Source organism: Xenopus laevis, chromosome 1S (genome assembly GCF_017654675.1).
Source record: "Xenopus laevis strain J_2021 chromosome 1S, Xenopus_laevis_v10.1, whole genome shotgun sequence".
NCBI classification, from domain to species: Eukaryota; Metazoa; Chordata; class Amphibia; order Anura; family Pipidae; genus Xenopus; species Xenopus laevis.
The window spans coordinates 84,556,592-84,575,204 of record NC_054372.1 but is presented as its reverse complement, the minus strand read 5'-3'; the positions used below and the strand labels follow the sequence as shown (position 1 = coordinate 84,575,204).

The following is an 18,613-nucleotide window of genomic DNA, read 5'->3' as shown; positions in this document are numbered from 1 at the left end:
TAAACATTAGGCCATTCTATTTAATTTCATTGGGTGATAATTTTCACAAAACAGGCACAGAAGAAACAAGTAATAGCCCTTAGATATATAAATAATTTATGGCATTTACATGCATGTTTTATACCACAAGTATGTTTGTTTTGGTAAGATTAACATCTATATAAAGGAAGCATATTACATTTGGAAAACACATTAAACGCATGACTGTGCTTTAAATGCAGATCTGAAAACTTGTGGCTACAACCAAGCAGAAATAAATAAAATCATGCAGCTATTGTGCTTTGGTGTACTCAAAGCTGGTCATGAAAGCCCTGCCTAACTGCAAGTAGATCCAGAGGAAGCATATATGTAATATAGTCTGTTAACTGTATTTTTTGATCCTATACTTCATTAGTTGAAGTGGTTTGATACTCATTCTTTTTGCTATGCATTTCATTAAATTGTCTGCACAGCAATGGCATTTGTTATTTGAAATGCTTGGAACCTGGGGTTTTCTGGATAAGGGGTCACACTATTATTTAGATCACCATTCCTACTGTAATCATTAAAACACAAATGACTTGTTTTGCCGCCAATATAGATTTATGCAGCTTAGTTACCATCAAGTACAAGCTACTGGTTTTTATTAAAGAGAAAACATTTAAAAAAATGTAAAAAATAAAATTAAAATAAAGTTGTTTACTTAAAATAGACTGCTAAGTGGAAATGGTACTGGTATGGGATATTTTTTCCAAAAAGCTCAGAATCACAGGTATTGTTATTGTAATATATATTGTTTCAGTTTATGTCCTTTAAATGTTAAATGTGTTATTTACTTTTCTTCCCTAAATAGGAGATGTACATAATCTTTTAAAAGTGCTTATTCTCTTTGAGTATGACGCCAGGGCCAAAGAACTTCAGCAGAATTTTGATGATTTGCTTTTGCTATTTGAGACGTCAATTCCAGAGATCTGGCCCCCAAGTGTACAGCAGAATACTGCAGCACCAGTAAGTATTTAGAATATTTATGGCTGATAATCTATATGGATAGTAAAACAGTGTAAATATTTAGTATACATTTACAGGTCACTTAGGTCAATGTAGGTTGCTATAAAAATATATGGCATAAAACAAGAACATTTTCAGAATATTTTCATAATAATATACTTTTTTAGTCGTATGTGCCATTGGGTAATCATAAATAGAAAATTGCCATTTTGAAAAAGAAGGACCACCCCTGGGATCCTACGATTCAAACAAACAAACCATACATTAGGGGGCCGATTCACTAAGCTCGAGTGAAGGATTCGAATGAAAAATACTTCGAATTTCGAAGTATTTTTTGGGTACTTCGACCATCGAATTGGTTAAATTCGATTGAATTCGATCGAAATCGAACGATTCGAAGTAAAAATCGTTCGACTATTCGACCATTCGATAGTCGAAGTACTTTCCCTTTAAAAAAAACTTCGACCCCCTACTTCGGCAGCTAAAAGCTACCGAAGTCAATGTTAGCCTATGGGGAAGGTCCCCATAGGCTTGCTAACCTTTTTTTGATCGAAGGATTTTCTTTCGATCGTTGGATTAAAATCGTTCGATTCGAAGGATTTAATCGTTCGATCGAACGAAAAATCCTTCGATCGATCGATCGCAGGATTAGCGCTAAATCCTTCGACTTCGATATTCGAAGTCGAAGGATTTCAATTCGAGGGTCGAATTTCGAAGTATTTTTAACTTCGAAATTCGACCCTTAGTGAATCTGCCCCTAGGTCACATGAGCAAATTAACAGACAGAGTTCTGCATTTTGCTTCCCACACTTCTTCCTGTTACATTTTGGTTCTGTGCATTACCACAATGAATTTTAAATGAAATAACTCAGACGCAGTTGAAGTGCAGACTTTCAGCTTTAATTCAGTGGGTTGAACAAAAAGATTGCATACAAATGTGAGGAACTAAAGCCTTTTTTAAAACAATCACTTCATTTCAGGGGCTCAAAAGTAATTGGACAATTGACTCAAATGCTATTTCATTGGCAGGTGTGGGCCAGTTTTTTTGTTGTGTCTATCAATGAAGCAGATAAAAGCCCTGGAGTAGATTTGAGGGGGGGGGGGGTGCTTGTATGTGGAAGATTTTGCTGGGAACAGACAACATGCGGTCAAAGGAGCTCTCCATGCAGGTGAAACAAACCATCCTTAAGCTGCAAAAACAGAAAAACTCATCTGAGAAATTGCTACAAGATTAGGAGTGGCAAAATCTACAGTTTGGTACATCAGGAGAAAGAAAGAAAGCACTGGTGAACTCAGCAACACAAAAAAACCTGGACATCCACAGAAGCCAACAGTGGTGGAGGATCGCAGAATCATTTCCATGGTGATGAGAAACCCCTTCACAACAGCCAAACAAGTGAACAACACTCTCCAGGAGGTAGGCATATCGATATCCAAGTCTACCATAAAGAGAAGACTGCATGAAAGTAAATAAAGAGGGTGCACTGCAAGGTGCAAGCCACTCATAAGCATCAAGAATAGAAAGGCTAGTTCTGAAAAAAAGTTCTTTGGACAGATAAAACCAAGATCAACCTCTACCAGAATGATGGCAAGAAAAAAAGTATGGAGAAGGATTGAAACAGCTCATGATCCAAAGCATACCACATCATCTATAAAATATGGCTTGCGCGTGCATGACTGCCAGTGGCACTGGGACACTAGTGTTTATCCATGATGTGACACAGGACAGAAGCAGCCAAATTAATTCTGAGGTGTTCAGAGACACTGTCTGCTCAAATCCAGCTAAATGCAGTCAAATTGATTGGGAGGCGTTTCATAATACAGATGGACAATGACCCAAAACATACAGCCAAAGCAACCCAGGAGTTAATTAAAGCAAAGAAGTGTAATATTCTTGAATGGCCAAGTCAGTCACTTGATCTGAACCCAATTGAGCATGCATTTCACTTCAGACAGAAAGGCCCGCAAACCAACAGCAAAGGAAAGCCACTGCAGTAAAGGCCTGACAGAGCATTAAAAAGGAGGAAACCCAGAATCTGGTGATGCCCATGAGTTCAGGCTGTCATTTCCAGACAAGGGTTTTCAACCAAGTATTAGAAATGAACATTTTATTTTCAGTTTTTTAATCTGTCCAATTACTTTTCAGCCCTGAAATTAGGTGATTGTGTTAAAAAATGCTTTAGTTCCTCACATTTATATGCAATCTTTTTGTTCAACCCACTGAATTAAAGCTGAAAGTCTGTAGCCTGCATCTGAGTTTTCATTTAAAATGCATTGTGGTAATGTACAGAAACAAAATTAGAAAAAAGTATATATATATATATATATATATATATATATATATATATATATATATATATATATATATATATATATATATATAACCTGAGAGTGACGATACATTTTATATATATATATATATATATATATATATATATATATATATATATATATATATATATATATATATATATATATATATATATATATACATATATATATACATATATACATATATATATATATATATATATATATATATATATATATACTGTATTCAACCTGGTGCACTCACAACAGTCTGACAAATTGCCTAGGTGCTGGTCAAAACAAACAATTTAAATATCAAAAAACAGACCGCACTCCAAGGGCTTTTAAGTGAAAAAAGTAGTATTTTATTCTCGACGTTTCGGCGCCATAACTCGGGCCGTCCTCAGGAAGGTGAACTCTACACATCTATACACACAATTTAAAGGTGAGCAAATTGGCGCCAAAACCAACTTGTATGACGTCATCAGTGGGTGTGGCTAAGTATGTGCAATCCCACATGTGCCCTATAGCATTCTCGTGTTGTCAAAATAAGTATTAAGTACTGTCAAGTAAGGAGCATGTGTATTAGACAGCGCAAAATCCTAGTAGTGAATATCCAGTGACAATGTGTCAAAGCATCCATCGTGACTTTCCCCTAAGTAGCGGGAAGTGCAGTGGGTTAAAAACATTTAAAAACACTCACCCCAGGAGTCGTAAGGTTCTGGTTTCAACTGCCCTTGTATCCCCATAGTGCATCTGGCAACACCAGTAAGAATCGCTGTGTTACCCCTTCTATCAGTGCGCTGACATCGCCAACTGCGCACGGAGCTGCTTTACTGTGTGTGCGTGTTGCGTCGAGGACCCGCCCCCGTTGCCTAGGAGAGCGGGGACGCTTCTTTCGTCGCCCAGCGGTGATTTGGCGTGCGGTTGTCATTGGTTCGCATCCTTCAATCTACGAGGATCGCGGCTGCCGGCTTCCCCTCTTTGTGTGCGGATCTGCTGGTCTTTAACCCAGTGGGTGCCGCATTACGCTGGGGGTGTCAATTAGCCTTCTCCCCTACTACTGTGGCTACAACTTAGCCTCTCATTTCACTGTGAGAGGATTAGGTCGAGGGCTTCCCCTCCCTTCTCAATCAGCGTGATCACTGGAAGTTAACCCAGTGGATCCCGCATCAAGCTGGGAGTGCCCATTTACCTTATTTCCACTCTCAATAGCCATGTCACATAAGCATAACGCTACACACACAGTTTCGGCAGACTTACCCTTTAACGCATGGGAACCATCTCCTACTGGGTAATTGGGCATACTGGTGTGCCCTTCTGCAAGGGAACCTAATTCCTATTAACCATCCTTATTGTCTCCTGGGGTTCAATCAAACCTATAGGACAAAGCACAAAAAATCATAATATCAATACACAGTATTATCAGCATACTGTCATAGTTTAACATATTTAAATGTAGCAGTTCATATACTCATTGTCAACTGATAACTAGCGCAGATCAACAACTGCTGGGCACTCCATTATTCATCATTAATGTATAATATATCATAACATTGGTCAGTGACAGTCCTCTATTTGTATAGATCCATGGAGATGCCACGGTTTCAATAGAGAGCATAATGGTTAGAAATAATCACCAATCGTGCAACCATCTGTATGTAATGCTATTAGGTACTTAATCAATAAAAAGGGGACATCGGCAGGGTCTCATTAAGTCCTTTAGGAGCCAAAGTGTCTAATTTGTAGATCCATCTCGATTCTTTCCGGATTAGCTGTAAGTCCCTATTGCCACCCCTGCGTAATGCAGGAACGTGGTCAATTATCATGTGGCGAAACTGTGGTAATGAATGTCTCTGTTGTAACCAATGTCTCGCGACCGGTTGGTCAGCCTTCCCAGAGGCCAAAGCGCTCCTAATAGCACTCCTGTGATTGTTCATTCGTTCCCTATAGGAGGTAGCCGATTTGCCAACATAATAGAGCCCGCATGGACACCATGCCATGTAGACCACATGATCTGTGGTACATGTTACTCTATACTTTATGTAAATTTTTACTCCAGTTCTTGGATGTGAGAAATAGGTTCCTTGTTGCATTCCCCCACATGTCAGACAGTTATTACACTTATAGCAGCCATTCTTTAAAGGTCTGTTCAACCAAGTACATGCCTCCTTAGGGGGTTCCACCAGATCTTTGGTCACCAGTAAATCACTCAAATTGCGGCCTCTCCTGAATGCCACCAGGGGTTTCTTATCCAAGAATGGTAAATTGCCGTCTTTCTCACGTCTTTATTGGACTTGGTCCTATCCCATAACTATTTCATGTTTAAGGACAAATTTTTCCTACAAGTGGCAGGGACTGCTATGGGGTCTAATGTGGCGCCCTCCTTTGCGAATTTATTTATGGAGCAGTACGAGACAGACTATCTATTACCTATGGGGGCGGACAACATCTGCTTCTATAAGCGTTATATAGACGATCTGCTCTTGCTTTGGAAGGGAACGGAAACAGAATTGTTAGATTTCCATCAGGCATTAAATAATCTTGACTCCCCCATCAGATTGACTCTGTCATATGACACTCAAAGGATTGATTACCTAGACGTGACCATCTTTAAAGAAGGGGAAAGATTGGGTACAACCTTATATAAGAAACCCACCGATAGGAATAGTCTGATCCATGCACACACACATCATCCACCACATATGTCCCGGGGGGTCCTATATTCCCAGTTCCTGCGAGTGGTTAGGAACAATTCTGACAGGAGTAAAGCTGAACTACAACTCTCTGAATTAGCACAAAATTTCATCTCCAGAGGATATTCCAACCAGATGGTCACTGAACAAATGGAGAGAGTGAAACACAAGACACAGGATATGTTACTAACTACTGCTCCACCTAAAACATCTCCGGATATAGTCTTCTCTACGGCTTGGAGTAATAAAAGCTTAGAAGTTAAAAAAGCACTCCTTAATCGATGGGAGATTGTTAACACGGACGGCAATTTACCATTCTTGGATAAGAAACCCCTGGTGGCATTCAGGAGAGGCCGCAATTTGAGTGATTTACTGGTGACCAAAGATCTGGTGGAACCCCCTAAGGAGGCATGTACTTGGTTGAACAGACCTTTAAAGAATGGCTGCTATAAGTGTAATAACTGTCTGACATGTGGGGGAATGCAACAAGGAACCTATTTCTCACATCCAAGAACTGGAGTAAAAATTTACATAAAGTATAGAGTAACATGTACCACAGATCATGTGGTCTACATGGCATGGTGTCCATGCGGGCTCTATTATGTTGGCAAATCGGCTACCTCCTATAGGGAACGAATGAACAATCACAGGAGTGCTATTAGGAGCGCTTTGGCCTCTGGGAAGGCTGACCAACCGGTCGCGAGACATTGGTTACAACAGAGACATTCATTACCACAGTTTCGCCACATGATAATTGACCACGTTCCTGCATTACGCAGGGGTGGCAATAGGGACTTACAGCTAATCCGGAAAGAATCGAGATGGATCTACAAATTAGACACTTTGGCTCCTAAAGGACTTAATGAGACCCTGCCGATGTCCCCTTTTTATTGATTAAGTACCTAATAGCATTACATACAGATGGTTGCACGATTGGTGATTATTTCTAACCATTATGCTCTCTATTGAAACCGTGGCATCTCCATGGATCTATACAAATAGAGGACTGTCACTAACCAATGTTATGATATATTATACATTAATGATGAATAATGGAGTGCCCAGCAGTTGTTGATCTGCGCTAGTTATCAGTTGACAATGAGTATATGAACTGCTACATTTAAATATGTTAAACTATGACAGTATGCTGATAATACTGTGTATTGATATTATGATTTTTTGTGCTTTGTCCTATAGGTTTGATTGAACCCCAGGAGACAATAAGGATGGTTAATAGGAATTAGGTTCCCTTGCAGAAGGGCACACCAGTATGCCCAATTACCCAGTAGGAGATGGTTCCCATGCGTTAAAGGGTAAGTCTGCCGAAACTGTGTGTGTAGCGTTATGCTTATGTGACATGGCTATTGAGAGTGGAAATAAGGTAAATGGGCACTCCCAGCTTGATGCGGGATCCACTGGGTTAACTTCCAGTGATCACGCTGATTGAGAAGGGAGGGGAAGCCCTCGACCTAATCCTCTCACAGTGAAATGAGAGGCTAAGTTGTAGCCACAGTAGTAGGGGAGAAGGCTAATTGACACCCCCAGCGTAATGCGGCACCCACTGGGTTAAAGACCAGCAGATCCGCACACAAAGAGGGGAAGCCGGCAGCCGCGATCCTCGTAGATTGAAGGATGCGAACCAATGACAACCGCACGCCAAATCACCGCTGAGCTACGAAAGAAGCGTCCCCGCTCTCCTAGGCAACGGGGGCGGGTCCTCGACGCAACACGCACACACAGTAAAGCAGCTCCGTGCGCAGTTGGCGATGTCAGCGCACTGATAGAAGGGGTAACACAGCGATTCTTACTGGTGTTGCCAGATGCACTATGGGGATACAAGGGCAGTTGAAACCAGAACCTTACGACTCCTGGGGTGAGTGTTTTTAAATGTTTTTAACCCACTGCACTTCCCGCTACTTAGGGGAAAGTCACGATGGATGCTTTGACACATTGTCACTGGATATTCACTACTAGGATTTTGCGCTGTCTAATACACATGCTCCTTACTTGACAGTACTTAATACTTATTTTGACAACACGAGAATGCTATAGGGCACATGTGGGATTGCACATACTTAGCCACACCCACTGATGACGTCATACAAGTTGGTTTTGGCGCCAATTTGCTCACCTTTAAATTGTGTGTATAGATGTGTAGAGTTCACCTTCCTGAGGACGGCCCGAGTTATGGCGCCGAAACGTCGAGAATAAAATACTACTTTTTTCACTTAAAAGCCCTTGGAGTGCGGTCTGTTTTTTGATATATATATATATATATATATATATATATATATATATATATATATATATATATATATATATATATATAATGATTCTAATATAGTTAGTTAGGCAAAAATGTAATAAATTAGTACAAAGGCTGGAGTGACTGGATGTCTAACAGAACAGAACACTAATTCCTGCTTTTCAGCTCTCATGGTTTCCGCTGTTTGGTTACCCTGGTGACCAAGCAGTAACCAATCAGTGACTTGAGGGGGGGCACATGGACCATAACTGTTGCTTTTGAATCTGATTTGAATGCTGATGATCAATTGCAAACTCACTGAACAGGCATGTCCCATGTGGCCCCCCTTCAGAGTTATAGAGCTGAAAAGCAGGAAGTTGGATTCTGGCTATTATATTAGACATCCAGTTACTCCAGCCTTTATACATTACATTTTTTTCTAACTATATTAGAAACATTTTTTATTATGCACAGCCTATTTATTTATCCAGTTTTTATTTTTACACTGAACTGTTCCTTTAAGTCAGGCAAATGCGGCCCGTCTTCAAATTTACACTGGCCCTCAGCCTCCATCATGAAATTAATAATAATGCGGCCCACTAGCACAGTGCAATCAGGAATCGCCTAGCCGTAATACTTGGGCACATTAGTGAAATGATCTGCCACTTGGTCTATACTGCTGCCTGTGTGCTGAAAAAGTTAGCAATAGACACGTACTGGCACATAGTGATGCGCCGCTCTCGCATATTTCTTTAGAGCTGAATGTATCAATAGAAGTACTGACGTGCCAGTACTGTAAACTAAAGAAGTAGGTGAGAGCAGCACGTCACTACGTGCCAGTACGTGTCGATTACAAACACCTTCAACTCACAGGCAGCAGTATAGACCAAGTTGCAGCTCATTTCACTAATGTGAAAGAGAGAATTGAATGTGCTGAAATCAGTGGCTTGTACTCGTTTGTTTCCACCTGTGTGCAGCTACATAAAGCAGAGCGTAGTCAGGCCCGAAAAAGCAGGCATTTTGAAGCCAATCTCCACTGGCTCAATGTAGCCACAGACATGTGGAAACTCTACTTTTAAATGCTGATACAGGATGCTGCTGACTTTAGGGCATTCACTTCTCTGCCTTATTGTGCCCTTATGCATAGGTTTTTTGGGTGGAGAGGAATTGTCTCAAATTTAAATGTACAGTATTTAAATGATAGGTAGGTTGGGTCATTTGTATCTCTGGGCTCCTTCCTGTTCTACTGGTCTCTCCTTATTGCTTGGTTTTGAGTTCCTATTGAAAACTGTTTAATTTCATTCCAAATCTTAAAAACAACAAAAAGAAGCTATGCTGTATCTCTGCGTTTATATTTTTCAGGAGCCTGGCTTGCAGAGAATGTAAACAGACATATACTGCTTTCAATAGCAATGCCAATTTCAAAGAACATTAATACCATTGAAAAGTCCACAGCTGCTTTGCTTATTTGAGATTAACGTTAAATTGGACAACTGTGAGCACAATTAACTAACTATTGCCTGATGTTTTAGATTCTAGGTCCTCACTCAACTGCAAACAGTATTTCAATTTCCTATCAGCACCAAAGGAATGTAAACATCTCAATGCAAGGTATGTTAACCTATATATTGATAATTTTTTATGTATAGAAAACGCTGATTTACAAACTTTAGTTAATACAGCAAGGTAGATGGAGAGCTTCTTCCTCCCTTTGCTAACTTTGTGAACACATTTAGTGTAGAAGTACACATTCTCTGTGCGCTTCTTTAACTGCTTTGCTGAACCACTTCCCAAGCTGTGGTATCGTTTGTATTCTGGTGTCAGATCCAGAAAAAATTAAATATGCAAAATTGTTTTACTCCACATTTTGCCCTAGGGTGGCGTAAACAAAAAGAGGTTGTCGTAAAATTATGAAAACATTGTCATTAGATGTAAATATTGAACTCAAATGTAATGCTCCTCAGAAGTCTTGTATGAAACCATCAAAATGCAACTACTTTTCTTTGTTTTGCCTTTCAGATTCTGAGCTATTCACTGCTCCCAAACTTAATAAAAACATCCAATGGAAACTCAGTCTACTTCTGTAATATGAAGATAGTCTCGCCACAATGCAATGCCTTAATAAAGATGTATTACTCAACATTGCAGTCGTTTGTTGTTACAAACTGTGAATGAAAGAATACTTTACCTCTTCAACAATATCTGCTCTCCAACTGGGTGGGCTCCGATAGGCCCAAAGCAATTCTATCAGTGATCTATGCTGCCTTTAATTTTAGTGGAGTGCGAAATACTTGTTCATAGAGCCAGCTGTGTTATACTCTGCTCCGTGTAAAGCAGAAACTTAAAATTACTCCAACTCAGATGACATTTTAAACCAACACTGGCATAAAGTAAATATTAATGGGTGCATTTTCTAAATATATTATATTTACATTATCTAAACTGTTACAACAGCAACAAAAGAGGAGCAAACCTGATTGCTTCTGGCCACATGGCTGAATGGTGTAGCCCAATCTGGTGTAGTCGATTATGATAAGGCTAAAGCTTAGGATGAGTTGCAACCAATCAGAAAGGTTTATTATGGCCAACTTCTTCAAAGTATTTTGCTAATGAAAAGCAAATCTGAAGTGTAGTGTCCCAATTAATTGACTCAAATAACACTTGTGAATTTGTATTCAAAGGATGACACTTTAGGCATTAGTACTGTCTTAGGCCATCTGGTCATGTTCTTAATTTCTTTCTTGTTGTACTCGGTCCTTATAATTTTTCTACATTTTCCAGTCCGCAAAGAAAGCACTCCAATGTGGCTGCTCAGACAGTCATTTATTTACAGTAAATGGAATCTACAAGACATTAAAGGTGACACATGGATTTTGACCAGAAAACACATTTAAGCATTTTGTTGTGGCTCTCTGTCTAGTGACACGTGGATTTCAAGCAACTGATAGATGGCTGCATACAGGCACAATGTGCCAAGGATGTTTGTAGAGAATTGTCTGCTTCTCAGTATCAGTTTGTAACTAACCAAATAACATAAGTACTAGCTAATGAAAATTATTAAAAAGGGTGTACTTGAACTAGCAATGTAGGATGTATTCTTTTGTATTAGCAAAGGTTTCCACTAGCATCTCCACAACCAGGACTACAATTAGATCATGTTGGCTAATGCTTCTTCAAGTGTTGCTTCAATTGAGGAATAGTTGGTTGCTACTTCTTGCATATGTGACACAGAAGGAGGAGTTTTCAGAAGCTCGGCTATTCCTTCTTTGAAGTTCACAACTTACCAAAAAAAAAGTATTAGTTGACAAAAGATACCACAGAAAATACTAATAAGCATTTTAAATAAGAATCCTTTCACAAAGACCATTATTAAAGGAACGGTAACCCAAAAAAGGACTTCTATCAAAATAAAAACCTCCTTTTCTTCATGTGTTCAATACTTATTCCCCGTGTTATTCCACTTTACTACTTCATTCATGGATTTATTTGTTTTGCGTTCATTGTATGCATGGATTACTTGGGTTGTTAGCAATATCTGGTGTAAATTTCATGTCAATATCCCCATTAGAAATATATTTACTGAGAAAAATGTTGACATGTTCAATACTTACCGTATATACTCGCGTATAAGCCGAGTTTTTCAGCACCCAAAATAAGCTGAAAAATGCTGCCTCGGCTTATACGCGGGTCAGTTAAAAAAATTACCTATTTGACTGATGCGCGTGCTGATGGCTGCGCTTCCGACCTGCAGCTGTCCTGGATTCCATTACTGCTGCCATTTACCGGTACACAGTCCCGACCAGACAGCTTAAAATCTTTGGCGCGTCTCTGCAGGCAGGGGCGCTTCTATAATGAGACTGCTGCAGTACGGTAAGGAAAAAATTTAAATATGCGCAGCTGCGCGTAATGCGCCTGCGCCTCTTGCTGACTGCTGCCTGGCTGCCGTCCTGCTGTGATGTGCGGAGTGCGGTGCCAGTCAGTGCGTCACGTGACGTGTATAATGCGCTGTGCTTCGCTGCTCCCTGCTGGGTGACGTCTGTGACGTCCAGGTCAGTATTTGTCTAAATCCAAAAATTATAGACTTGGTGCATCCTTAAAAACAACTTAAAGTGATACTGACAGAGCTCAGATTTTTTAATGGGAAGGAAATGCCTTTGCTTCATGTTTCCATTCTACAGATCTTCTGATCCGCTGTAACTACAGCCCCTACTGTTTGTGCGTGCTCAAGACAAGTCCTACCGGTTATGTTTGTAACCAGTTTGTTTTCAGTGCCACACAGCTGTGTGGCTCTTCCCATCCTCCTCCCCAGTAGTAACCTGAGCCCCCTGCTTGTGTGTTCAGCCTGGGCTAGGTTCCTGGGAGGAGAGGGGGCTTTGAGCTCTTGGCAGCTTTCCTGTCCTGCTTTATGGCAGCTGAGATTCTAGTTATCTGTATAACAGAACATTCTGTCCCAGTGTCTGCACAGATCCTATCTGATCCCCATTGTAAGCAGCAGTCCTGTCCTGCTTTATGGCAGCTGAGATTCTAGCTATCTGTATAACAGAACATTCTGTCCCAGTGGCTGCACAGATCCTATCTGATCCCCATTATAAGCAGCAGTCCTGCCTGGCTTTTTGGTAACACACATTAAAGGCTTGTGTCTATAGCATAGCCATGTAAGGGATGAGTTTCTCTAGTGGGCAACCAGTGATACATTAGGAAATTCCTAACCACCAACTGAATTCATAAATATATACCGTACATGGGCTGTTTTATAAGGTTATTTTACTGTATATATGGGGGGACTGACATTTTTTTTTATCCTGTTAGAAATGGATACCGATACCGCTAATCCTAGACCAAAACAAAAACGCAGGTCATACGAAGCTAGTTTCAAACTGAAGGTTGTGTCAAGAGCAGAAGAAAGCAATAACAGTATTGCAAGTAGGGAATTTTGTGTTGATGAAAAACAAGTGAGGGAGTGGCGGAAAATGAAGGCTGACTTGGAAAAGATCCAAAAGGCTAAAAAAGCTCGACGTGGTTCAACAACTTCTTATGGGGCTTTAGAGATTGAATTGCATAAATGGGTTATGGAGTGTCGTCAAAATGGTTACTGCGTAACACGCATGGGAATTCGCTTACGTGCCCTTCAAATGGCTTAGGATGACAAATATAAAGTACCAGGCATTGAAAATTTTGTTGCGTCAGCAGGATGGTGTACCCGCTTCATGAATAGGTTTGACCTATGTTTGCGACAGAGAACAAAGATTTCACAGAAGTTGCCGCAAGACCTTGAAGAAAAAGTGATGTCATTCCAATCATTCATCATAAAACAAAGAAGGATTCATAACTATGACCTGGGAAATATTGGGAATATGGATGAAACACCTATGACTTTTGATCTTCCAAGCAACAGAACTGTGGCAAGTTTAGGAGACAAAACTATTTTCCTCAGAACCACAGGAAATGAAAAAAATCATTTCACAGTTGTTCTGTCATGTTTGGCTGATGGAACTAAGCTGCGGCCTGTCATTATTTTTAAAAGAAAGACCTTGCCTAAAAAGGTAAAATTCCCACCAAAAATTACAGTGCGTGCACATGTTAAAGGCTGGATGGATGCAGACGGAACAAAAAAATGGCTGGAAGAAATTTGGAATGCACGACCAGGAGCAGCCTTAAAAAAGAAACCATCATTGCTAGTTTGGGATATGTTCAGAGCCCACACATCTGATGACATAAAACAATTGGCAAAGTCTTCTCAAGTTACTTTGGCTGTTATTCCAGGTGGGCTTACATCTGTATTGCAGCCCCTCGATGTGTCTTTAAATAAACCTTTCAAAGACCGTGTGCGAAAGATGTGGCATGAATGGATGTCATCTGGTCAAGCTAAACTGACAAAAGCTGGAAATCTAACAAAGCCTGACATTGAATTAATAGCAAAGTGGGTTCGAGATGCATGGAAGATATTCCAGAGGACATGGTGCAATGCGCCTTCCAGAAATGTGGCATTAGTAATGCTATGGATGGCAGTGAAGACTGCGCATTGTATGAGAATGACAGCAGTGATAGTGATGCCTGCGAACTCAATGATGATGACAATGTCTATGCTGACATCCTCACACCAGCTGAAATTGAAGCTCTGTTTGGAGAAACAGATGATGAGGAGGAATCCAGTTTTGAAGGATTTTAACTTTTTGTGATTTAACTTGGTTGCTGATTGAGCTCAGGTGGTTGTACTTTTAAAGTATCATTGTTGATACCATATTGACCCTTTCTTCACTTACAGAGTTACAGTAGTTTACTGTTTTTATTTGAAATAAAACCATATTCAAAAACATTTAACCCACTCATGCCTCAATTTTTGATTATTGAAACTTACCAGTAGCTGCTGCATTTCTCACCCTAGGCTTATACGCGAGTCAATAAGTTTTCCCTTTTTTTGTAGGTAAAATTAGGTACCTCGGCTTATACACGGGTCGGCTTATACACGAGTATATACGGGTATCTTCCCTGCTGTATAAATAAGCTGCTGTGTAGTCATGAGGACAGCCATTGTAGGCTGAAAAATGAGAAAAGGCCCAGATTTACAGCAGATATGTACTTGTCATATAAACATTTGTTGCCAAGAAATGATTTGTAAATTCTAGATCAACAGATACAAAATGTAATATGTATTTTCACTTTGACGATACTGGTCCTCTAAGAGGACTATTGCCACAATTTAATGTAGCTAGTGCCACATTTTTTTACAGCACAAAATAATAAGAAAATTGTTACCTTGGGATTCCAAAAAGTAATTTGTAGTGAAAGAGTTCCAGTGCTTTTTGTTTTTAAGGCAAGGTGAATCCAAATCTTGACTGATGACATGTACAGTAAGTGAACATGACTAAAATGAAAAAGACAACTTAAATGCTAAGAATTCAACTCAGTGTTAGTAAAATGAATACTGCAGGTGTATAAATATATCACAAAACATCCCGCAAAGATCAAACAGCAGATCATTGGTACTAAAAGTCTATGGCAACATGGAACTTTGTTTCTACCAATAAAGGATAAATTTCCTTTACTGTTTAGAGACAAAAAGCCACCACTTTAGCAGTAGCTTCTTGCTAACTTTTAATGGGAGATATGGGGGTTGTGCTAGTACTATGTATTTTAGCCATGACAAATAACATCCGCCATTTAGTCTCACCTCATGCTTGGAATGGCATGGTAACCAAACCTAAATGGTGCACATTTTGAATCAGAGTGCTCCTTTGCTATCTTCTGTCCCACAGCATGCATATGCTGCACTAGCTCCACATGCTCCGCTCTCAAAACCTTAAGGCTTGTTATGGATTGCCATGGGAAAACCAACAGTGGTATCATGCTTTGGGGTATTTGTCCATGATCACCACAATTCTATCATCCTTTAAAGACCTGTATAAATAACTTACTGATAATTGGATATTGTGGGTTTGATTTGACAATGCTGTATAATTGCACAGTTACAAATTTCCCTGCTGATTTTGAATACCAAAGTTCTTAACTATAGGACTAGTAAAAAAAAAAACATGTGTTTCATAGGCCTACTTGTCACTAAATATTCAAACAACATACATTTGTGATCACATTCAAGTATTGAATACAAATATAGTAAAAAGTAAGTCATACTATCCCCAATTTTCCACAAAAATAGCAATATAAACAATATAAAGTATGTTTTTCGATGAATTTTTTTCCTCCACACCAATTGGTTACTAATGGCTTACCACACTATTAGCTGAAATAGCTCACGTGGTCCATGTAATCCTGTGCTGCCCCTCACTGTCTCTGCAATGTAGAAACTGAGGTGGAGAGATTAAGACCTTGAACACATACCTTTGCGGTACCAGGTGCTGTACTGAAGGACCCACGCCTGTTACAGGGCCAAATTATCCAATCAGAGCAGATAGCAGCACACCGTAGATATGAACAAACGTGTATTTTATTGCATCAAATTATTTTAAACAGGGCTTTTTTATTACGTTTCGGGCCGCCCGGGCCCTTTATCAAGCCTAGTGTTACAATTCCCACATCCATATTTAAAGTATGAGGAGGGGGTGTGGCAAAAAAGGCCACTCCCTCTTCCTGTGACACCATACAAAATCAGTGCTATTTACTTAACCCATGATGGTCAAAAATATAAAAATATAAAAACTTCAGTCCATTTCAGTAAACTCCATAAAACGTCCATCTTCCACCTGGTGTTCAACTTTACTTTATACACACTTAAAAATGTAGTGATAAAAAGTTTAAAATTTGAAAAAAGAGATAAAAAGGACCAATTGTGATAAACTCTTAATAGTGAACGTTACAAAAATCTTTGATAAAAAGAGAAAAATTGTTGCTTTACATAAAAGGCACATCTTAAGTGATTAACAGCTCATTTTGCAAAATACACCCCAAAGAATACATAGTACATTCGAACAGTATAATCTTTATCACCTGAGGCACACTCCATATCCATTCCGCATACCGCACTCAGTACATACCCGACATAATGATATGCCTGGAAATGATGTCGGCACTCGGTATCTGTTATCAGTAACCTTTGAAAAGAAGGGGGAAAAAATATTTTACTAGTATACAATCACGGTCTCATATTAAATACAGGACACATACCTCTACCTAAGAAATAAACATGGCAGGTGTGTATTCTCTATTAAGGCCCCGAGGCCAAATGGTATCTAACTTGTGGATCCACATCATCTCAAATTTCTTGAGCATAAGTAATCTATTGCCACCCCTTCTCGGTTCCTCTACTGAATCTATTACTTGAAACTTCAGCTGACTTATGGAGTTGCTGTCTCTGCAATGTAGATACTTGTTTCTTTCTATCAATATGCCTGCACAATCTATATTCTTTAATTTAATCTTATTAGAACAAACACAATTAAATCATGATAAAAACTAAATTTCCAATTTTGATAAATCTGCCCAGTGTGCTACATACCTGCATAGTTGGATCCTGCATGGAAGCCTTTAAACCTTGGCTCCAGTGGCCTTGGCTTTTAACATATTAAAATAAAAAAAGTTTGCAATTAAGTTGACTCACATTTTATGATCTGATTAGAATTTTATTGTTTACGACAGTTGTAACATGTTAGAAGGAGAACATATTTTTTATGAATATTCCATGTATTGCCTACTATAGATTAACCTTGTGTTTGTGTTTAGGCTATATACTGTAGCTTCCACGATGCAGTCCTGCCCTCTTGAATAGGATACTATTTTTGGTAATGAACACAGTACTTCGATTATCAAATGGTTGAATAGTCGAACGATTTTTACTTCGAATCATTCTGATCGAAGTCAAATGGTCGAATATAGCCGATTCGATGGTCGAAGTACCCAAAAATGTACTTCGAAATTCGAACTTTTTAGTTAGCTAATGCTTGTTAGTTAGTTAATGCTTATTCCAAATGGTGAAAAAAAAAAAAAATGTTCAAGGAATACTGTCATCTCATATTGGTAAATAAATCCTCTAGTTTTTTGTATGCACACTTAATTACACAGTCATATATTTGGGTTTTGAACTTAAGGAAATTTGGGGTCTGTTTTAAATGCTGTGCCTCCACAGAACACCTTGGCAAAATCTGTAAGGAGACTATTAAGTGCATAGGATGCAACAGTGAAGATCATGTACAAGCACTTCATCCACTTCAATACAGTTCTTCTCTGTTGTCCGATAACTCTCCTGTGGCAAAGCAAGATGGGGAGAGCACAGATCAGACAGCACCTCTCACCCCAGTATCCGCTACATCAGGGATCCCCCAACCTTTAGCACCCTTGAGCAACATTCAGAAGTAAAAGGAGTTGGGGAGCAACACTAGCATGCAAAATGTTCCTGGGGTGCCAAATAAGGGCTGTGATTGCCCATTTAGTAGCCCCTATGTCGATTGTCAACCTACATTAAGGCTCTGTTTTGCCGTGCACCTGGTTTTTATGCAACAAAACTTGCCTGGAGTTCAAAAATAAGCTTCTGCTTTAAAGGGGAAGGAAACCTCCTCGGACAACTTATTGAGCAACAACAAGTATTAATGTTTGCATTATTCTCCTTTGTTTCTTCCTTTCCTTCTCATTTGCAGATGCCAAGGACAGAGAGCTACCGTCATGTATATTAGGACTTTAGTAATGTTTATTCATTATTTAATCTAAAGATTTCAGACGGGGAGTGTCATGTTACACATGCATCATTGTTTCGTGGTTTGCTTTTCCTTGTGTTGTCCCATCTCTCCTCCTGTTATCCCATCTGATCTCTGTCTGTTTGGTTTACTCCATTTTTCCAGTAGTATATGCTCGGCTCCATTTCGAACTGCATCTATATGGCTAGAGTGGATTATAATCTTTTGATCTATCCGGATGTTCACTGTTG

General features: G+C 39.4%; 1 protein-coding gene and 1 pseudogene across 1 annotated transcript in view; one reads left to right on the top strand and one right to left on the bottom strand.

The window, feature by feature from the left end:
- elp1.S (elongator acetyltransferase complex subunit 1S homeolog) overlaps positions 1 to 10,378 on the top strand; it is a 79,552-nt gene extending 69,174 nt beyond the window's left edge. The window contains 3 exon segments of the mRNA NM_001096471.1: positions 833 to 987; positions 9,771 to 9,849; positions 10,258 to 10,378. Coding sequence (NP_001089940.1) covers positions 833 to 987; positions 9,771 to 9,849; positions 10,258 to 10,325 — 302 coding nt within the window. The 3' untranslated portion in view covers positions 10,326 to 10,378.
- A 1,013-nt stretch (positions 10,379 to 11,391) lies between these two features.
- On the bottom strand, positions 11,392 to 17,197 carry LOC108704639 (annotated as a pseudogene).
- Positions 17,198 to 18,613: the final 1,416 nt, after the last annotated feature.